The 19,843-nt window shown below is 46.0% G+C and overlaps 1 protein-coding gene across 1 annotated transcript in view; it reads right to left on the bottom strand.

Moving 5' to 3' along the window:
- Shroom3 (shroom family member 3) overlaps positions 1-19,560 on the bottom strand; it is a 117,042-nt gene extending 97,482 nt beyond the window's left edge. Inside the window, exon 1 of the mRNA XM_051170884.1 lies at positions 19,399-19,560. Coding sequence (XP_051026841.1) covers positions 19,399-19,475 — 77 coding nt within the window. The 5' untranslated portion in view covers positions 19,476-19,560. The remainder of the gene's footprint in view (positions 1-19,398) is intronic.
- Positions 19,561-19,843: the final 283 nt, after the last annotated feature.

Raw genomic sequence — 19,843 nt, 5'->3', positions numbered from 1 at the left:
CGTCATCAAGTCTTCTCCCCAGGGCACCTCTAGAAATGATACCCAAGTGTCTGCGATGACTGGGTTCCTTCCATCTGGGACAGTGGGCATACGTTATTGAGCTCTGTAGTTCGGTGTTCCATTTCCTGTCCTTAGTCTGATGGATGCTAAACTCTCACAACAATTTTTATAGGGTTGTGGAGATTTATTGTAAGCTGTATGGAAAAGCCATTGGTAGCCATAAAAGCAAGGATTGGCATCAACTTTACCACTGTGGAAAGATCCAGAAGAGAAGAGAATTGCCAATGGCCACCTGCAACCCAGTGAAGGGTTTGGCATTCATAGAATGGGTGAACTCCCACACAACCAGAGAGACAGCACAGGGGGCACTGGTCCTAGTGACACAGCACTGGGGATGGGTCCTGAAACCAGCCCAGTCTGCTGGGGACAAGAGACTGTCCTGGCCACTAGTTTAACTTCCTAAACTTCCTTGTTACCTGTGGAACTCCCACGTACTCTCCATACCTCTGTATCCAAAAGCCCAATAGTCAAGCAGCTTTGTTCTCTAATTAGTAAACAGGCCAATGGATGTCACTGTTGTACTGCTGAAAAAGTACCCAAACTCCAATGGGACTTTCAGCAGCTGCACACTCAAGCCTTGTTACTTTAAGAGAACAGAGCATGCTCTGGACCAAATGCAAGTGGCTGAAAATGGACAGTAACTGAGAATCCATATCCAGGGCAGGCAAAAGCAAAGAGTCATGAACACAGTGAATAGCTGCATATGAGCATACATGTTACTTATCAGAAGAAGGGAATCAAACCAGGCCCAATGACTTCAAATATTGTTTCTTCCACACAGCATGATTGTGTCTCACAGACGGAGCTCAAAATTTATTTTTAAAGTATATATGTATTATGTTTGTATTGATACTGGGGAGTGAACCCTCTCAAGGCTCTACATAAACAGCCCAACGTAAACACATACTTCTAGCTGAACGTGGGCGGGGGTGGGGGCGGCGGTGAGGGCCACATGCCTTTACATTCAGCACTCAGGAAACAGAGGCAAATGAGTCTCTGAGAGTTGGAGGCCAGCCTGAGTGACTTACACAGTGAGACTGTGAGTTCGAGGCCAGCCTGGTCTACAAAGTGAGTCCAGGGCAGCCAAGGCTACACAGAGAAACCCTGTCTCAAAAAAACAAAACAAAACAAGACAAAACAGAAAAAGAGACTCTATCTTTAAAAAAAGAGAAACCAGGTGTGAGAAACCTGGGAGAATGAGGAAATAGAAGGATCCAGAGGGTCCTGGAAAACTACAGGCGGGTCTGGGCCCTGGGGTCCTCCTCAAACTATGGCACCAGCCAAGGAAAATATAGGCAGTAAACTTCGAACCCCTACCCAGACTAGCCGATAGACAGGGCATTCTCCACCGTTAAGTGGAGAAGGAGATCTGACTTTCACACAAACTCTGGTGCCTCATATTTGACCATGTCCCTTGGATGGGGATGCCTGATGGCACTCAGAGGAAAGATAATAGGTCACCAAGAAGAGACTCGATACCCTATGAGCATATACAGGGGGAGGAGGTGCCCCTCAGTCACAGACATAGGGGAGGGGAATGGGGGGGGGAAGCAGGAGGGAGGGAGGAATGGGAGGATACAAGGAATGGGCTAACAACTGAGATATAATTTGAATAAATTAATAATAAAAAAGGGAAAAAATGGATAGTCTCATATAAAAAAAATTTTAAAAATTAAAAAAGAGAAACCAACAAGGAAGGAAGGAAGGAGGGAAGGAGGGAAGGAAGGCAGAAAGCAAGCAAGCAACAAGCAAACCTCTGTTCTCCCCCAGCAGGACTATCAGAGGAATAAATGTCCCCATAGGCATGCATGTATCATGAACCAAGAACTACTTCATTTGTTTGTTTGTCAACTTGGCACAAGCTTGGATCGTCTGAGAAGAAGGAATCTCAAATGAAAAAAATAGTTCAATCAGATTGGCCTGTAGGCAAGTCTATGGTGCATTTTCTTGATTAATGATTGACTTGCTAGGGCCCAGCCCAGCCAACGTGGGCAGTTGGCACCCTTGAGCAAGCTGTGGAGAGCAGGCCAGTAAACAGTGTTCTTCCATGGCGTCTGCTTCAGTTCCCACCACCAGATTCCTGCCTTGAGTTCCCTTCATGATGGGCTGTGATTGACATGTGGAAATCCTAATAAACCCTTTCTTCTCCAAACAGCTTTTGGTCATGGTCTTCATGGTAGCCATCGAAAACAATTGAAGACGAGGGGACACTGAGGCCCGAGCAAGAACAAATGCTTTCCATTGTACAGCAGTGAGTGCGTAGTGTCAAGGCCCCATCTGCCCCGAGACTACATCAGGTGTGCTTAGAGTAGTCTAGCAGACACACCCTCGTCCTGCAGATGTCCTCCAAGGAGTCTTAGCAGTCTTTGTCAGCCTACTCTGTGTCTGTCACTGGTCATGCTATGGTGAACACAGGTCCTTTCTACTCCCAAAGATACCGTGAGAGCTTTCAACAGACTGTCATAGCCCCACAGACTGAGACGGACTCTTAGCAAGCGCTGCTATGCAACTAGTGAGTCATCAGAAAGAGCCAGGAGGAAGCAACTCAAGCCGATCTGGTCTGTATGATATTGCTGAGAGTAATGCCAGTTTCGCCGGGAGAGACATCTAGCACCCAGGCACAAGTGAAAAAATATTCAAGCTCCCTGCAGTTAAAGTTCAGATAAGATCTTTTGTAAAGGTTTTATTAATTTATTTATTTTAAGATTTATTTAAAAAAAAAAAAAAAAAAAAGAATTATTGCTGGGCGGTGGTGGCGCTCGCCTTTAATCCCAGCACCCGCAAGGCAGAGGCAGGTGGATGGCTGTGAGTTCAATGCCAGCCTGCTCTACAAAGCAAGTCCAGAACAGCCAAGGCTAACACAGAGAGACCCTGTCTTGAAAAACCAAAAAAACAGAACAAAACAAAAAAATTGAACTGAGTATGAGCAATATGATTAAGCAAGCCACTGCCCAGTCATAGTTTCTAAGGAGGAACTCAGCAGCAAGCCCTGCCTTGGGGATGGTGAGAGGACTCTAGTACCACAGATACACCAGAAATATTCCATGGCTTCCCCGTGGCTGGAAGCCAAGCAGAGTAGCAGGGATGGGAGAAGAGGGACTGCTGACAAGCCTTCTGGTACATTTACTCTTCCAGATCAAGTCCTGTCCAGCTCTGTAGGGCGAGCGTCTCAGCAGCATGGTCCATGTGAGCTGAGAGTCATGGGTACAAAGTGGCCTCAAAAGATGTAACAGCTGACAAGACTGAGCAGCTGTGGGGAACTGGAGAGCTCTGAACCTTCTCTCCAGACCTAGAACTTTCTCTTCCTAACAGTGTGAAGAAAGGCGATCCTCAGCCATAAACACTGGCGACACTCCCTAGCAATTCTTACAGTTCCTTTGAGCTGTCCCAGGTCAAGGGCTATAATCATGCCTCAATTTTCTGCCTACTAGCCCTGTCACTGCCGCTGTCAGGCAGGCTTAACTGGTCATTTGGGACACTTTCTAAAGATATATGTCAATCTTGCAGCTTGGTAGCTTGATTTTTCTAGGAGCTTTGAAGTCAGGATTTGGAGAAGGAAAAGGTTAAAGAGCAAATCCTAGAGGGGACGTCACAAAGGGACCCATGCAAATCTTAGCCACACCCACAAGTTCCTACCCTGAGCCCAGTAATGTCTTCTCCTTTTTCCTTCCCATGGCCCTTTCTGGGTCTAGTCATATTACTATCTTTGGACAACAGGACTGCACGTCGGCTTGTTGGCCTAAGATGTAATGTCGAGGCTAAAATATTGTATAAATTACTGAATCATTTGGCAAGTGTTCAGTACAACTGTGCCCTGGGCTCTGCCTCTAAAGACACAATGCACAGTGGGGCCTCAAGCCTTCACTTGCCGAAGCTACAGCTCACATGGGCGGTATTTACATATAATGCTTGGCAAGTTATTTGCTCTCCCTGATGTAGAACACAGGAAAAAAAGATATGGAAATATACTGGCATCGTCTTCCTGAAATCGTGTCTCCCTTCTGAAACTACGGAGCACCTGCCAAGCATAAAAGCCAACCACAGCCACGTCTCCTTGCCTTTCTGACTGGACTCATCCTCTCTCCAGATTTTGCCACACTCAGCCAAAGTGGCGCATAGCAGAGTGGCTGAAGTCAGGTGATCAAGTTCTCAAGACCCACGTCCTCTGCCCGTTGCATGGTAACCTTTCTCCGCTGACCCTCTGTTTTCTTTCTTTTTTTTTTTTTTGTTTTTTGTTTTTTTTGTTTTTCAAGACAGGGTTTCTCTGTGTAGCCTTGGCCATCCTGGACTCACTTTGTAGACCAGGCTGGCCTCAAACTCACAGCGATCTGCCTGCCTCTGCCTCCTGAGTGCTGGGATTAAAAGTGTGCGCCACCAAACCTGGCTTCTTTCTTTTTTTTTCTTTTTTTAAAAAAGATTTATTTATTATTTATACAGTATTCTGCCTGCATGTACACCTGCACTCCAGAAGAGGGCACTAGATCACATTATAGATGGTTGTGAGCCACCATGTGGTTGCTGGGAATTGAACTCAGGACCTTCGGAAGAACAGCCAGTGCTCTTAACCTCTGAGCCATCTCTCCAGTCGACCCTCCGTTTTTTTATCCATGAAGTGGCAATAAGTTAATATGCTACCATAAGCAACAGCTACCCTTACTGGGCATTTCTCACAGGCAACACAATGACAGTGGCAACTGAAACTAAGCAGGACAGGCACTCACCATTAACCTTTGCTCTTTCTCATCTCCTGTAGCACAAGTCACAATGTCATGCCTTTTTTTAGTCTACAAAATTTCTCCTCTCTCTCTCTCTTCCTTCCTTTTTAAAAAATATTTATTTATTTTACGTATATGAGTACACTGTCTTTATGCACACCAGAAGAGGACATCAGATCATATTACAGATGGTTGTGAGCCACAATGTGGTTGCTGGGAATTGAACTCAGGATCTCCAGAAGAGCAATCAGTGCTCTTAACCACTGAGCCGTCTCTCCAGCTCCCCCTGCTTTTTAAAAAAATATTTATTTATTTATTATTATGTATAAGTGCTCTGCCTGCATGTACACCTGCACTCTAGAAGAGGGCATCAGATCACATTGTAGATGGTTGTGAGCCACCATGTGGTTGCTGGGAATTGAACTCAGGACCTCTGGAAGAGCAGACAGTGCTCTTAACCTCTGAGCCATCTCTCCAGCCCTTCTCTCTTTCTTTTGTCACTCTACTTGAAGTTCCTCATTATCCCCTGGCCTCTTAGATGGCCTCCCTGCTTTGTCCCCTGTGTTCCTTACACATACTCTTTCCATATTCATCCATGCAATTTTTTTTTAAGATTTATTTATTATTTATACAGTATTCTGCCTGCATGTGCGCCTGCCTGCCACAAAAAGGCACCAAATCGCCTTACAGATGGTTGTGAGGCACCATGTAGTTTCTGGGAATTGAACTCGGGACCTTTGGAAGAGCAACCAGTGCTATTCACCTCTTAGCCATCGCTCCAGCCCTGAAGCAATGGGTTTTAATAAAAACAATCACACTCCCACTTGAACCCCTCCAGCGGCTTCTCACTGTCTAGAACAATGGTTCTCAGCCTGTGGGTTGCAACCCCTTTGGCAAACCTCTATCTCCAAAACGATTTACGTTACAATGCATGACAATAGCAAAATTATAGTTATGAAGTAGCAATGAAAATGATTTTATGGTCAGGGGTCACCACAACATGAGGGACTGTATTAAAGGGTCCAGGTGCTAGGACAGTTGAGAACCACTGGTCTAGAATAAAGCCAAGAGTGGCACACAAAGTGTTCTGTGTCTTTCTCCCAACTTTCCCCCATGAAACCCTTCATATGCCCAACAACTCCCTGCCCTTGACCACACACATACACAAACAAAACAACAACAACAACAAAACACATCTCTAGTAGCTCTGCATGTCTCTTTCATCGTATTCACCTCGCTGATAGGTAACGTGTTTATTTATACGTTTTCTTCTCTGCTAGACTCGTCCCTTTCAATAAAAACCATGGCTTTCTCGTTCTTGTACCTCCACCGCCCAGTACAAGTCATGGCACAGGGTCAATAAATAAATAAAAACAGGAATGAGTCGGGCGTGGTGGCGCATGCCTTTAATCCCAGCCCTCGGGAGGCAGAGGCAGAGGCAGGCGGATTGCTGTGAGTTCGAGGCCAGCCTGGTCTACAAAGTGAGTCCAGGATGGCCAAGCCTACACAGAGAAACCCTGTCTCGAAAAACCAAAACCAAAACCAAAAACAAAAACAAAAACAAAAACAGAAAAACAGAAAAACCAGAAATGCAGATAGTAGGACCCTGGCTTGTGCTTCCTCACACATGATATCCCATCACAGACATTCATGTGTCTGTAACAGTGGCTTGCAGCCAGGGGCAATTTGATTCTAAATGACATTCTGCATGTATCTGGAGACAGCCAGTTTGTCACAGTTGGGGGTGATATCAATTGGCTAGAAATCAGGGACACTCCTAAGTAGCTTAAAAAAAAAAAAAAAAAAAAAATGCCCGGGGCAGGCCCTGTTTCCACACAACAAAGATCTACCTAGCCTAAGATATTAGTGATAGCCACATGGAAAATTTCACACTAGGCCAGTGTGGTGTCCCACACCCTTAGTCCTAGCACTCAGCAGGCAGAGACAGATGGCTGTCTTTAAGTTCAAGGCTAAGGTAGTTTAGAGACTGAACTTTAAGATAGCCAGGGCTACACAGGGAGACCCTGTTTCAATACAACCCACTAAAATTCAGTTCTAAAACAGAGCCTGGCACATGGAAAAGCCACAGATCGAGTTCCTAAGCCTCACAGCTCAGTGGCACAGGGGTAGAAATGACAGCCGGACTAAAGAGACACCAGACAGTATGGTAATGTTTTAAAGTTTGTTGAACTGCTTTGAAGAGTATTAGCTCTTTACCCAGCATCAGACTCAAGGGGGTTCAGCCATATTTTATAAGCAATACTTGAAATAAAAGCTCTACTTAGCAGCACTTGGGAGGCAGAGGCAGGTAGATATCTGTGAGCTTGAGACCAGCCTGGTCTACAAAGTGAGTCCAGGACAGCTAAGACTACACAGAGAAACTCTGACTTGAAAAACCAAAAATAAATAAATAAATAAACAAACAAAAAACAAACACATACACACAAACTACTTAGAATTAGAGGTATGATGCTCTGCTCTCTCCTCCAACTTCCTCGTGTGTGTGTGTGTGTGTGTGTGTGTGTGTGTGTGTGTGTGTGTGTGTGTGTACACCCCCCCCCAAATATTTTGCTCCATGCTTGCTTCCCAGTACAGCCTTCTAGAATGCCTGGACCTGGACCACTGGGTCAAGAAATTAGCTTAGCGGTTGATATTGTTGAATATGCAAAGAAAAATTCAAATGTGTTTCATGTTTTGAGTGAATTCACAGCCTAGTATATACCTCTCTTCAGGAAGGCCTGACCTCCTGGGATCATAGGAAAGCACAAAGATTAAAGCTGGCAAGCTGCTGGGCAAATGTTATTGGTCATGTGACACAGCACAGGTAAGCAGAGCCTGTGGCTGGGAAGCTGGTTGACCCACTTTTCAAGGACCTCACAGTCGCAGCAGGACAATGTCACCTTGAAGACATGTCTGTATTCAGCTACTGTCATCTACGCATGTTCAGCCTCTCAATGTCAGAATCAGGACGTGAGCCCCGCCTCCACTCCGGCCTCATGACCCTCTATCTGAACCTTGCAGCAGATTTATGGTCAGTGACTCTGGTTGGCTTTAGCTTTTTCCCTGATAACCTTCTTATCCATCTAACTGTCTTTAGCTTCAGAGTCATCTTTCTTGTCTGTTTTCTGCTTACCCATCTCAAATTATTAAAGCATCAAATGCTAGCGCGGGAGGAATTTGTCTTTGTTTAACATACACAGGCACAGAAGTGGCCATGTACATTTTCATCTTAGTACTGTCAATTCATACCAGGATTTCCAGGCTGGCATGTGGCATTCTGAGGCCCGTTGGGTAACTCAAGAGTCCTAGTACAAATAGGAGCGACCAAGATGGATGCTGCAAAACATTTTTTCTTTCTTTCTTTCTTTCTTTCTTTCTTTCTTTCTTTCTTTCTTTCTTTCTTTCTCTCTTTCTCCTCTATGTTATCTTTGCTGTTCTGGACTTGCTTTGTAGGCCAGGCTGGCCTCAAACTCACATTGATTTCCCTGCCTCTGCCTCCTGTGTGCTGGGATTAAAGGCATGTACCACCATGCCCGGCTCTTTTTTTTGCTTTTCGAGAAAAGGTCTCTCTGTGTAGCCTTGGCTGTCCTGGACTCGCTTTGTAGACTAGGCTGGTCTCGAACTCATAGTGATCTGCCTGCCTCTGCCTCCCGAGTACTGGGATTAAAGGCGTGCGCCACCACTGCCTGGCTGCAAAACATTTTCAAGCAGGCAATAATGGCATTGGCCACCTCTACAACCATAACAAAGCAGGTGTTTGGGGACAGAGAACGGGATGTGTAAAGCTCCCTTTGCCACTGCTTGGTTTGTTAGGTGGATACTCAGTGTTCCAGAGCTGAGGCTTATGGTAGAAAATCGCTCTCGGGCTGCCCCACTTTTAAACTGACCTTGAGGGGGTCCAAGGGAATGTATAGAGAAGAGCTTTCTGTGCTGGTCCTCTATGGCATGGACAGCTAATGTGTTCATAGACTGAGCTGAAAACACAGCTCCACCTTTTAGGTTTCTCCACTCCTTGTCAGCGAGCCTACTCAAGGTGTTTCTGGTGGCACCCATGTGCGCAGGAAGCAAGGCCAGGAGTTCTAGGCCGACTGTTGCATTGTGGGATGGTCCTATTACCTAAAAGTTGGTACCACTACTCACTCGCCCCCACTCCTGCAAAGTAGTGAAGCCCTGACTCCCACTGCATCCATATTTGGAGAAAAGAGTCTCTAATAATTCCAAGGTGCTAGGAGAATAGCCTTAACACACATAGACCTGAGTTTGAGCCTCAGAAACCGTTTTGTTTTTTTTTTTTAAAGATTTATTTATTTATTACATATACAATGTTCTGCTTGCATGTACACCTGCACACCAGAAGAAGGCACCAGATCTAATTATAGATGGCTGTGAGCCACCATGTGGTTGCTGGGAATTGAACTCAGGACCTTCGGAAGAGCAGACAGTACTCTTAACCACTGAGCCATCTCTCCAGCCCAAAACCTGTTTTAAAAATGTCAAAAGCCTGCTGGTTGGAGGCATTATGAGCCCAGAGCTGGGGGAACACAGACAGGTGGATTTGGGGTACTCAGTGGCCCAGCAGCCTGACCTACTCACTTACCAATTTCCTGGCAAGTGAGAGACTGCCAAAAAGAAAAAGAAATATGAATGGCACCTGAAAAATGACCCCTGATGTTGGCCTCCATGTGCACGTGCCTACACATGTATGTGTGTACATGTGTGTGGACACACACAGAAGCCCTGATCAGAAGGATTGGCGTCCTTACAAGAAGAGACGTGTAGGCGGAGCCTGTAGCTTATTGGACGAGTACCTGCCAGCAGGCACTGACTCTCCAGCAAGAACAAATAAATATAAATGCATGAATGAAGTCCCCCAAGCGCATCTACCTAGGAAAAGTCACATGAATCCATAAGTGAGAACCAGCCATCTGCAAGCTAGGAAGATAGTCTTTACCAGAAACCAACTCCTGCAGGGTCTTTCCCGTTTCTGGAACAAGATACAGATAGATGCCTCTTGTTCGAGCCACAAGGTCTGTGCCCATGCAGACAAATACAGATGGCTGTAACAAAGTACACTAAGGAGTGTTCAGCTGGCCAAGGTGATGATTACAGTCACAGTGACCGCCCAACAACTGCTGCTGTGTGTATCATCGGCTGTCCCACGCACACAGGTCTCTCTTCATTGCTGACTTTCTAAATGTCTTTGTTGGGCTGGGTGTGGTGGCGCCTGCCTTTAATCCCAGCAGTTGGGAGGCAGAGGCAGGGGGATTTCTGTGAGTTCGAGGCCAGCCTGGTCTACAAAGCGAGTCCAGGACAGCCAAGGCTACACAGAGAAACCCTGTCTCAAAAAACCAAAAAAACCTCAAAAAACAAAACAAAACAAAAAAACCCAAAAACAAAAACAACAACAACAATAATAATGTCTTTGTCTAATTGCGTTCTGTTGTTGTTTGCTTTGTTTTAGGATAGTAGCTCAAGTTTATGTAGCACATGCCTCCCAGTAAATTCAAAGGATTTTGCTCAAAAATCTCTCACTGGCATTGACTGAGGCCCAGAGATCTGGACAAATGACTGATCCTACTGACTGGCTCTGCTTTTGAGAGAGAGAGAGTGAGTTTGTGTGTGTGTGTGCAGCTCTTTGATTTGGGAAATCTTTTTAAAACTGACTTTGTTCTTTTTAACCCTCAACTTTCCTGGCATCATGGGCTTTGTCTGAGGGAGGTTTCAGCTTCCTTTTATCCCTCAGAGTCTAGATTCCAGCCCCTCAAAGGAGCGCCTTGTAATTTACCAAGAAAAGGTCACCTGCACTAAGAAGAAATCATATCACACATTTACAAAGTCGGCATGGGTCTTGGAGATCAGAAGGGGTGGCTGAGAAGGGTACATTAATTTTCCCTGGTGAAATGTTTAAGTAGCTGGTGGCATGTGATTATATTTCCAACATAATTACTGTATAATTACATATACCCACTCTTATGCAACACATTCCTTGCTATAATTAGCTGGCCTTTATTTCAAATTCACTTGCCTTTAAGATTTTGTCCTTTTTTTTTTTTTTTAATTTAGATTCAGTGAATGCCTAACACTGATCCCCTTCCATATAACAATCTTCTGGAATGTCTTCTCTATAGATGACCTGCTCATATACGCACTTTTTAGAAAATGACACGAGTTGGGGGTTGGGGCTGGAGACGTAACTCAGCTAGCAGCATGTTTGCCACACGTGCATAAGGCTCTTGGTTCAATTCATAGAACTACATAAAGTTATAAGACTGGGTGTGGTAGGGGCACACCTGTAATCCAGTATGTGGGAGACACAAGTAAAAGGATTAGAAGTTCAAGGTCTGCCGGGCAGTGGTGGCGCACGCCTTTAATCCCAGCACTCGGGAGGCAGAGGCAGGTGGTTCGCTGTGAGTTCGAGGCCAGCCTGGTCTACAAAGTGAGTCTAGGACAGCCAAGGCTACACAGAGAAACCTTGTCTCGAAAAACTATTTTAAAAAAAAAGAAGAAGAAGAAGTTGAAGATCGTACATGGCAAGTTTGAAGCTAACCTGGACTACACGAGCCTTCACCTTAAAAAAATAAAAATATGAGTGTGCCAGTGCATTCCCTGTCTTTGTACAACCCCCTGACACACACGGCTATTAAGGGCACTGTCAAATCTGCTATACACAGACACAGTTCTAGCTGAAGAAAGCTTTGGAGACTCTCCCATCTGCATCAGTTCACTGTCACTTCTAGAACAACAAAGCTAACGTGGGTCTGGAGTGTGAGCCACATCCTGTGGTGAAGGAAGATGTACTGAGCCCTTGCAAGGCGAGAGGCACAAATTCACAGAAACACAACCGCCTCAAAGGCGAGAAAGGAAAGCAAGGGCTGTGGTCCATTTCAAAGAGCCACAGGCATAAAGCCCATGCCACAGTGTCACTGGCATAAAGATCACGCCACAGTGTCACCGGCATAAGTCCCATGCCACAGTGTCATCAGCATAAAGCCCACGCCACGGTGTTTCATGCCTTTGTCTTTTAGACACACCCTGGCATTTGGCACACCAGTGTCATTACTCAGTACTTAGGAAATCTTAAACAGTATTTTTATACAATTCCTATATTACAGATGAGATGAATAGATAAACACAATTATCAAAAAGTATGCTGAGGGGTATAAGATGCCATAATACGCCAAGTGAAAAAACCCATGACCACCTCTCTTTTCCCTGAGTTATAGCTGGCAAGGAGGGAAAAGACTGTTTTTCAAACCAAACTTTTCAGGAAAAGTCCTTTGGTTTTCCTTCTTTTAAAGAACTGGTTGAAACCGGGTTAGTGTACTTGACAGAAAGACACCAAGCAGAACAAGGGAAGTGCCTGTCCTCATCTGTCCCTGAGTTAAGATGCCATCGTCTGAGACTGTAGTCAATGAAGACAGATCTTAATGGTGGGGACCCTAGTTCACGTGTGACAAACAAGAAGATGGTTCTTAACAGCCCAGGGCCCCGTGATGTGTAGGGAGAAATGGATGAGAGACGCCAACTTGGAAAAGCCAAGGCTTGGCAGGAAACGATGGCTGTCCGCAAAGCTTGGAAGATGATAAAGTGAAAACAACTTGGGGTTTGGTTCAGGATGAAAGGATTGGCATTTTAGAAGAGCAGGTTATTACAAAGGAGAACGTTGCTGCAACCCAGCATCGTCTGAGAATAAAGCAGAATGCTTCTGGACGTTTGCTGGGAATCAAAGCCAGCTTTCTTGGAAGAGCAGCAAGAGTTCTTAGCTTCCGAGCCATGTCTCTGGCACCACTAATTTATTTATTTGCTTTGGTTTTGGTTTATCGAAACAGGGTTTCTCTATGTAGCCTTGGCTGTCCTAGACTCGTTTTGTAGACCAGGCTGGCCTTGAATTCACATAGATCCACCTGCCTCTGCCACCCTGCCCACTGATCTTTTTTTAAAAAAGATATTTATTTAGTTCATAGTTTGGGGAGCTGTAAGCATAAGATCAGGTGGCCCCACATCAGGTGGCTTCAGAGGAAGCACGAAGAGCTGCGTCCCATCATGGCTGATGGCATCATGGTCCGGACAAGAGGGAGAGATTACAAGGAAACAGAGGAAACCCAAAAATGTAGAGACAGGGCCGGTCTTTCAAGTTTGTTACCAGTCACCTCCACAGGGCCCCAAGAAAACCAACTTGTTTTTAAGGGCACATAGCTAGTGACCCATCCACTTTCCATAAGACTCCATCTCTCAAAGGTCCCAACACCACCCAATCCCATCCCATTGAGAAGGACCACGTCTTCAAATAAACTCATGAGGGATATGCCATATTCAATCATATCAGGGAACAGCTATTAACCTGCAGGACCTATTGTTAGCCCTGGGTAGATTGTGTCAGGAATGAGTTGAACTGAAGAATGCCAGGTTGGTGATTGGAGAACAGAGTTCTTTTTTTGTGTGTGGTTTTGTTGTTTATTTGTTTGCTTTGTTTTTTTCCGAGACAGGGTTTCTCCCTGTAGCCTTGGCTGTACTGTAGACCAGGCCAGGGGAAATCTCTTGGTTTGGAAGAGATCCATACTTGATGTGAAAAGTAGCAAGAATACAAAAAGTGCATTTCGTATTTCAGGAAGAATAATTTGATGCAACAGAACTCGGTATAATGAAATAATGCAAAGCTTTGTGGTTTTAGGGATTGAGCAGCGTGGGGCTGCATGCCTTTGTGTAGTCTCTCTTAGCATATGGCTAAGGATGGGGCTCATTCAAATGAAGCCTTGTCCTAAGCCAGGGTAGCCCGCTTAGACAACAACCCCCCAAAGTTCCCCTATGACTGTTTTTACCAAGGCTCAGCTATTTCAGGCTCTTTGGAGACTGCTGTGTGGGTTTGTTTTTTTTTTAACGGTTCTGGTTTTTTGTTTGTTTGTTTGTTTTTAAAGATTCCTTTATTTACTATGTATACAATATCCTGCCTGCAGGCCAGAAGCAGACACCGGATCACATTATAGATGGTTGTGAGCCAGGTTGCTGGGAATTGAACTCATGACCTTTGGAAGAGCAGTCGGTGCTCTTAACCTCTGAGCCATCTCTCCAGCCCCTGCTGTGTGGGTTTTGCTGGGTGTGGATAGATGCAGCCTTTCTGTGGCCATCCTATTGCCCAGTTAGAATGCAAACAACACATGGACCAAGGACCACCATTCACTGCTCTCAGCAGCAACTGACTGATGCTAACTGAGGGTTGGGGGGCGGTCTTCTGGGGATGCTGATGGACAGTGGATCAAAGCCCAGGCTTGTGGTTTGAGATGGGAGCTACAGAAAGCAGCAGCAGCAAGGGTGGCTCAGACAACACCTCCCCTAGCACATATTCAGATGTTAGTATTTGTGAAGTGTGCCATACAGAGAACCAATCGAGTTTTATTGACTTGTGCTCTACAATTGACCTCCGTACGTTGCTATGGAAACCACTGCATTTTAAACAGTTTAAGGAAGAGACTTGTATAAGCAATAGAGGCAGTCTGCTTCTAAATACACAGGCTCTCTAGAGTCAATGAAGCAGGGGCAAATTCGGGCTTTCTAATTCCTAGTTCTGCTGCCCTAAGCAAGTAGGTTACTTAGCTTCTCCGGGCCTCAGTTTTGCCATCTGTAAGATGGGGCTAGGAATACTTGCTGACTAACCGAGTAAGTACTAGATAAACTCTAAGCTTCTATTATTTACGCAGAAACCAAACACCCGGTCCCACTGAAGCTGGCTTCTCCTTGAGTCATATCTAAGACACAAAAGGAAACAAGAGTAGCATTGAGGTAAGAATCTGGGTCACACCAGATCTATTGCTCTGATGATCAGTAAAGAGCAGGGATCTAGACAAGGCACCAGTCACAGTGAACATAAGACAAAGCTGTGCATAGTATCACGGAAGGAGGTCTTAAGAGTTCAACCAAAGCTTCTGGTACAGAATGACGTCATCATCCTTGGGAAAGGGTTATCACAACATAAATGCTGAGAACACACTGAGCTCTACAGAAGAGAAGAGCCTGAAAAGTTTCTACTTCAAAACATACAATGACTTAGGGGACCAGGGGATTAAATGGGACACAGATTCTCTCTACCCATTATGTCCGCAAATTTTTAATTTTACACTGAGTATTACTCTTTTTCCTTTTCTTAAATCAATGTTTAAAAGACAAAAAAAAAAAAAGAATTGGAGCTGGGGAAATGGGTCAGCTGGTAAAGACTTGAGCTCAGGTCCCCGGCACCCACGTAAAAAACCTGGCTGCGTTGGCACACACCTATAATGTTAGTTCTGGGGAGGCAGAGATAGGAGGATCCCTAGGGCTCAGCCCAGCTAAATCCGTGAGCTGCACGTTAAGTAAAAGATCTTGGAGCGATTAAGGAAGGTCCCTGATGTGGGCTTCTGTTCACAAGCACACACACACACACACACACACACACACACACACACACACACACACAGACTTCTCCCCACCCCCACCCCCGGCCCCCACATACACGTACACAGATACAGGCAAAGGAAAAGCATATTACCCTGTTAGATTTTAAATTCCAGTGAGTGCTGAGCTCCTTAACTTGAGGAGGCAATTAATAACGATGACAGATAGGCTGGTTATGGAAATGCCTCTCTGATCTCCTTCCTAAGTGGCGATAACACCCATCACTTTTAGAATCGCTTTCATCATATCATAAATCTTCCCACAAACCTATTTAAGTGAGTATCTGTGGCCAAGACTTGGACCCGCACAGCCTTACATCCTGTTTAAATCCAGCTCTAGATCTTAGGGGACTTCTCTGATCCAGGGCAATTGACTATATCTCTCTGTGCCCCAGTTGATTTATCTGTCAAATGGGAGTGATGGGAGGACTTCAAAGGGGAGCCATGAGGATGACTCGAGATGCTACACATGAAATGCTTAGAACAGTGACTGCCAAATAATGAACACCGAGTAAGTGCTTAGCTGTGGTGATTTCCCGTCTCGTTGGGAGAGAAAATTCTAGATACAAATGGTACCTTAATCACAACCTCCCCAGCTGGGAACCCCGCCACATGGGGCATAGAATGTTGCCCCGCATTCCTTCCAGGCTGGTGGTCTCTGGCACAGCATGCTCCAACCCATCTCTCCTGGCACACCGATGGACTCACTTCTTTTGAACTTTCCTTTTATCTCTTTATGGCTCGATTGAAACAGCTTCAATGGTTTCCTTCTGCCAAGAGTTTACGTCTCTAGCATCTTTGTCTGTCTGCGCTCCGGCCACGTTTCCTACACAAGATGAGTACTGGAGGCGCGGGACTCCGCTAGAGCCACATGGTCTGCTCGCTGTCCCCCAGATTCCACGAGCGCATCCCCAACTCTGAGATGCTGTCTCCAGCAACTGACCAGGCACCCTTCATTCCATCCCCCTCAGAACACTGTTCTCAGGAAGGCTGACCACCCAGATCCACTTTGTAGGAAATCATCTCTGCTTTGGATTCCTGTAGCGTCTCATACCTTAGGCCTGGCTCTCATTTGACACTCAGCCATAAGCGTCATCCTTGCTCAGTGTGTGTGTTTGTGTGTGTGTGTGTGTGTGTGTGTGTGTGTGTGTGTGTGTGTGTGTGTATAAAACCATTGGTAAGTCAAGCTGAGGATGCAGTGCAGTGGTAGAGTCTTTGCCTAGCATGTCTAAGGCCCTGGGTTTGATTCCCAGGCCTAGTGTTAATAACAAGAAGGCGCCATGGAAATAGGTCAGAGGGACAGTTCTTTTTTTTTTTTTTTTTTTTTTTTTAAAGATTTATTTATTTATTTATAATGTATACATTGCTCTGGCATCAGATCCCATTATAGATGGTTGTAAGCCACCAACCATGTGGTTGCCAGGAATTGAACTCAGGACCTTTGGAAGAGCAATCAGTGCCCTTAACCTCTGAGCCATCTCTCCAGGCCTCTGGAGGGACAGTTCTTGTACAGAGAATTCAAGGCCCTAAGTTTACCCTTAGCACCACAAAGATAAGAAATGGTAGAAAGTAAGCCAGATGAAGTGGTTCATGCACAAACTCAGCGTGTTTGTGACCGGCAGAGGTAGGAGCATCACTAAGTGTTTAAGGCCAGTCTGGTCTACATAGCAAGTTCTAGGCCAGTCAGTGCGCCAAGGCAAGACCTTGTCTAAAAAAAAATAAAAGGTAAAAAATGAGAAGAGTGAGTAAGAGTAAGAATAATTGCTAGGCCATGGCTGGCCATATGTGCTCTGTTGGAGACATGCAAGGCATACTGGTGGCCCAGAGACAGAAACAATTACAAAGAAATGGACCAACATTGCAAGCACAAACGGCTAGACTCACCTTCCCTCTCCTAGGCAAATTCACCCTGACTCTGGCTGATCAAAAATGCAGAACTGGATCTGAAGTATGTTGAGATCCTGTCCTACTTAAGCTCTCAAAATGACCGGCTCTGACCGGTTTTTCCCTCCCCCCGCCCCCAGCCCTGGCCTCTCCTGGGAGTATATTTCCACCTTCCTTTCTACCTAGTTCACCTCTCTCTGCCTATTTGTTTAAAATGTGGACCAACTGGTCAGGTACAGTAATCCAATTCTGCATTTGGTTAGAGGCCAATACATTGAGAGCATTCACTAAGTAATGGTGTCCGGTGTGCCTTTGCTAGAGTCCAGCTGCTTGCTGCCTGAGACAAGGCTGGGATCTCAGGAGGCAAGCCTAAGAGACAAGGGATGAAGGGTGGAAAAGCAATGGAATGAGTAAGCGGAGGCAGATTTGTTCTGACTGCCTGGCCCAGAAATTATACACCTGCTGTTGGTCTGCTTGGGCAAAGCCGGAGACATGCAAATGCTTCTCCCATGAGTTGGCGAGGGTGTGCCTTCTACCTGACAGATTTTCTCTGATTCTATCTGGGTAAAAGTGCATGGGAGCTTCCTCCCTATGGGCACACAGGCCCATCCGTGTTCACTTGCCATCATTAAGGGAATTCTTCTTCGTGTGAGTGGCTAGTCCTGGGAGGAGCAAGGCAGGTGTCTTCTGGATTGTAGGAGCTGCTCCAAGGGAGGAAGAGCAAGGAGAACCTCTTTAAGACAAACTCCCATGGACAATGAACACTCATGGGATCCTAAGCCTGCCCAGGCTATCCATTCTACCGTGCAGCACCCAATGAGGACCCAAAGATGAATGCCCCGGGACCTAGCTCATAGGAGAGACTCAATAGAGATTTATTCAGCCAGTGTCTTAAATTCAGGCTGTAGTTTTCATTGACAACCTTCTCTCATGCAGGAGACTCTGTATTATCTAACATGGTGAAGGAGACATTATGGCCTCAATAAGCAGCATATTCCAACGTATTCCTCTGCTGCTGGATATAGAGCCCCTAAGTTCTTTTTCCTTCGTCTCTCTTACCCATTCACCACATACATGGAACCCTCTGGTTTGACCCGCTTACTTCTCCAGGCCTCTGGATGGTAGCTGGAGCAACACTGGGCAGTTGTGAGCTAGCCTGCGCTCAGCCCTTCTATGCTGCATTTTCTCAGGCAGGAACAGGCTGGCCAAAAGTCTGGGGCACTGGCTCCAGTTCCAGCTGATCACTGGCTTTGGGGTGGGGAGGGGTGTTGGGGGGGCGGTCAGGGGGGAGGGGACATGGATGTCTGGCATATCACCTGTTCTCTGTAGAATGGCCATGGTGCCGACCGGCCCAGACACGGAGCGAAGGCAGTGAGCGCACAGCTAGAACGCATAGTACACCCAAGAACAATGCAATGCTCCCAGGAGCAATCCTGAATTTTTATGGTCCTTCCAGAAGCCTCATAGTTTCTGGCTTCTCTGCCTCTGTGGTTTTGGCACTTTGCTTCTGGAGGTCTGAACAATGAGCGTGACTAGTCTCCTCAGACACAGATTCAACTGAGAAAGGAGCTGGCACAAGTAGGAACTCTGGCTGCAGCTGGTGGCCAGTCAGACACAGCCAGCAAACAAGGGGAGATCACCTGGTAGGAGCACTTCTGAGGTAGGGTTTCTGGAAGTGTCACTCAGAGTTGATTCAGCTAAGCTCTAAGTGTGAAAAGAATTCCACTGCCAAACAAGAAATGAATCCTCATGCTTAAAAGTGCACAATCTTTTTAGATTACAGTCATGAGAAAAACCACGCGCACACACCAAAGTGCCAGTGAAGTAGTACTTTCCCCCATTGGAGTATGTAAAACAAATTCTTTGAGCGACAACTGTAGGACTCTCACTAGAATAAAATTCCCCTTTATGGGGTCAGTTGACAAAGGTGTGAGCAGTATAACACAAGAGAGAGAGAGGCTAGACCCCAAATCAAATGAGATCACCATGAACAGAATGGGAAACAGTGATGTCAGTTCCTAAAATGCATAGCCAAAAATGAGTGATCTTCAAACACGAGAAAGGACAAGCAGACATTGTTTCTTTCAAAGCAGAAACTTCCAGAAACAAGACTCCTTTAGAGAAAAGACCCTCACACCTAACATTAGCCCAGAGATGACGAGAAGATACATACGGTCAGTTTTATACTGTGTGCCAAGCCAAGACTTTCCATTTGTCCCACAGAGGACGCAGGGAGGTGAGAGTTGGCCCTTTCCCAGGGCCCTCACAAGGATACTGGCTAAACAGGAAACCAGGCCCACAAAGCCCTCACTTACAACTTCTGTTGCTTTCTTGAGCGTTGGGTCCCAAACCTGGGAAGCACAAGTGCCAGGCAGCCCTTGCTCCTCACCATGTCTGGAACGCTGCCGCTGCAATCTCAGTATGAAAGCACATCCAGGGGAAAAGAGGAAGAGCTGCTTACTCACCGCACACTCAGAGCTGGCACCGGTTATAAAAACAACACAACTCCCCCGGGGAGGTGCACCTCCCTGCCAGCCACCTTGCCTCATCACCAATTTGCAGCAATAGAGCTGGCTGGCTGGGATGAAAGGAAATGGCCAACAGGCAAGAGACCCCCCGAGCTTGCCTCAGAGAGTCATTTCGGCTTGGACACTGGAGCTTGTCTCCTGTAGAGAAGTGAGTTGAGGCAGCTTATCAGGGTACTCAGTAAAAGGCTACCCATAGACTACTACTGGGGGGGGGTGGCTTAGACTGTTCCTC

The sequence above is a fragment of the Acomys russatus genome, chromosome 28 (assembly GCF_903995435.1).
Source record: "Acomys russatus chromosome 28, mAcoRus1.1, whole genome shotgun sequence".
NCBI classification, from domain to species: domain Eukaryota; kingdom Metazoa; phylum Chordata; class Mammalia; order Rodentia; family Muridae; genus Acomys; species Acomys russatus.
The sequence above is the reverse complement of the archived record's forward strand: the minus strand, read 5'-3'. Positions and strand labels throughout refer to the sequence as shown.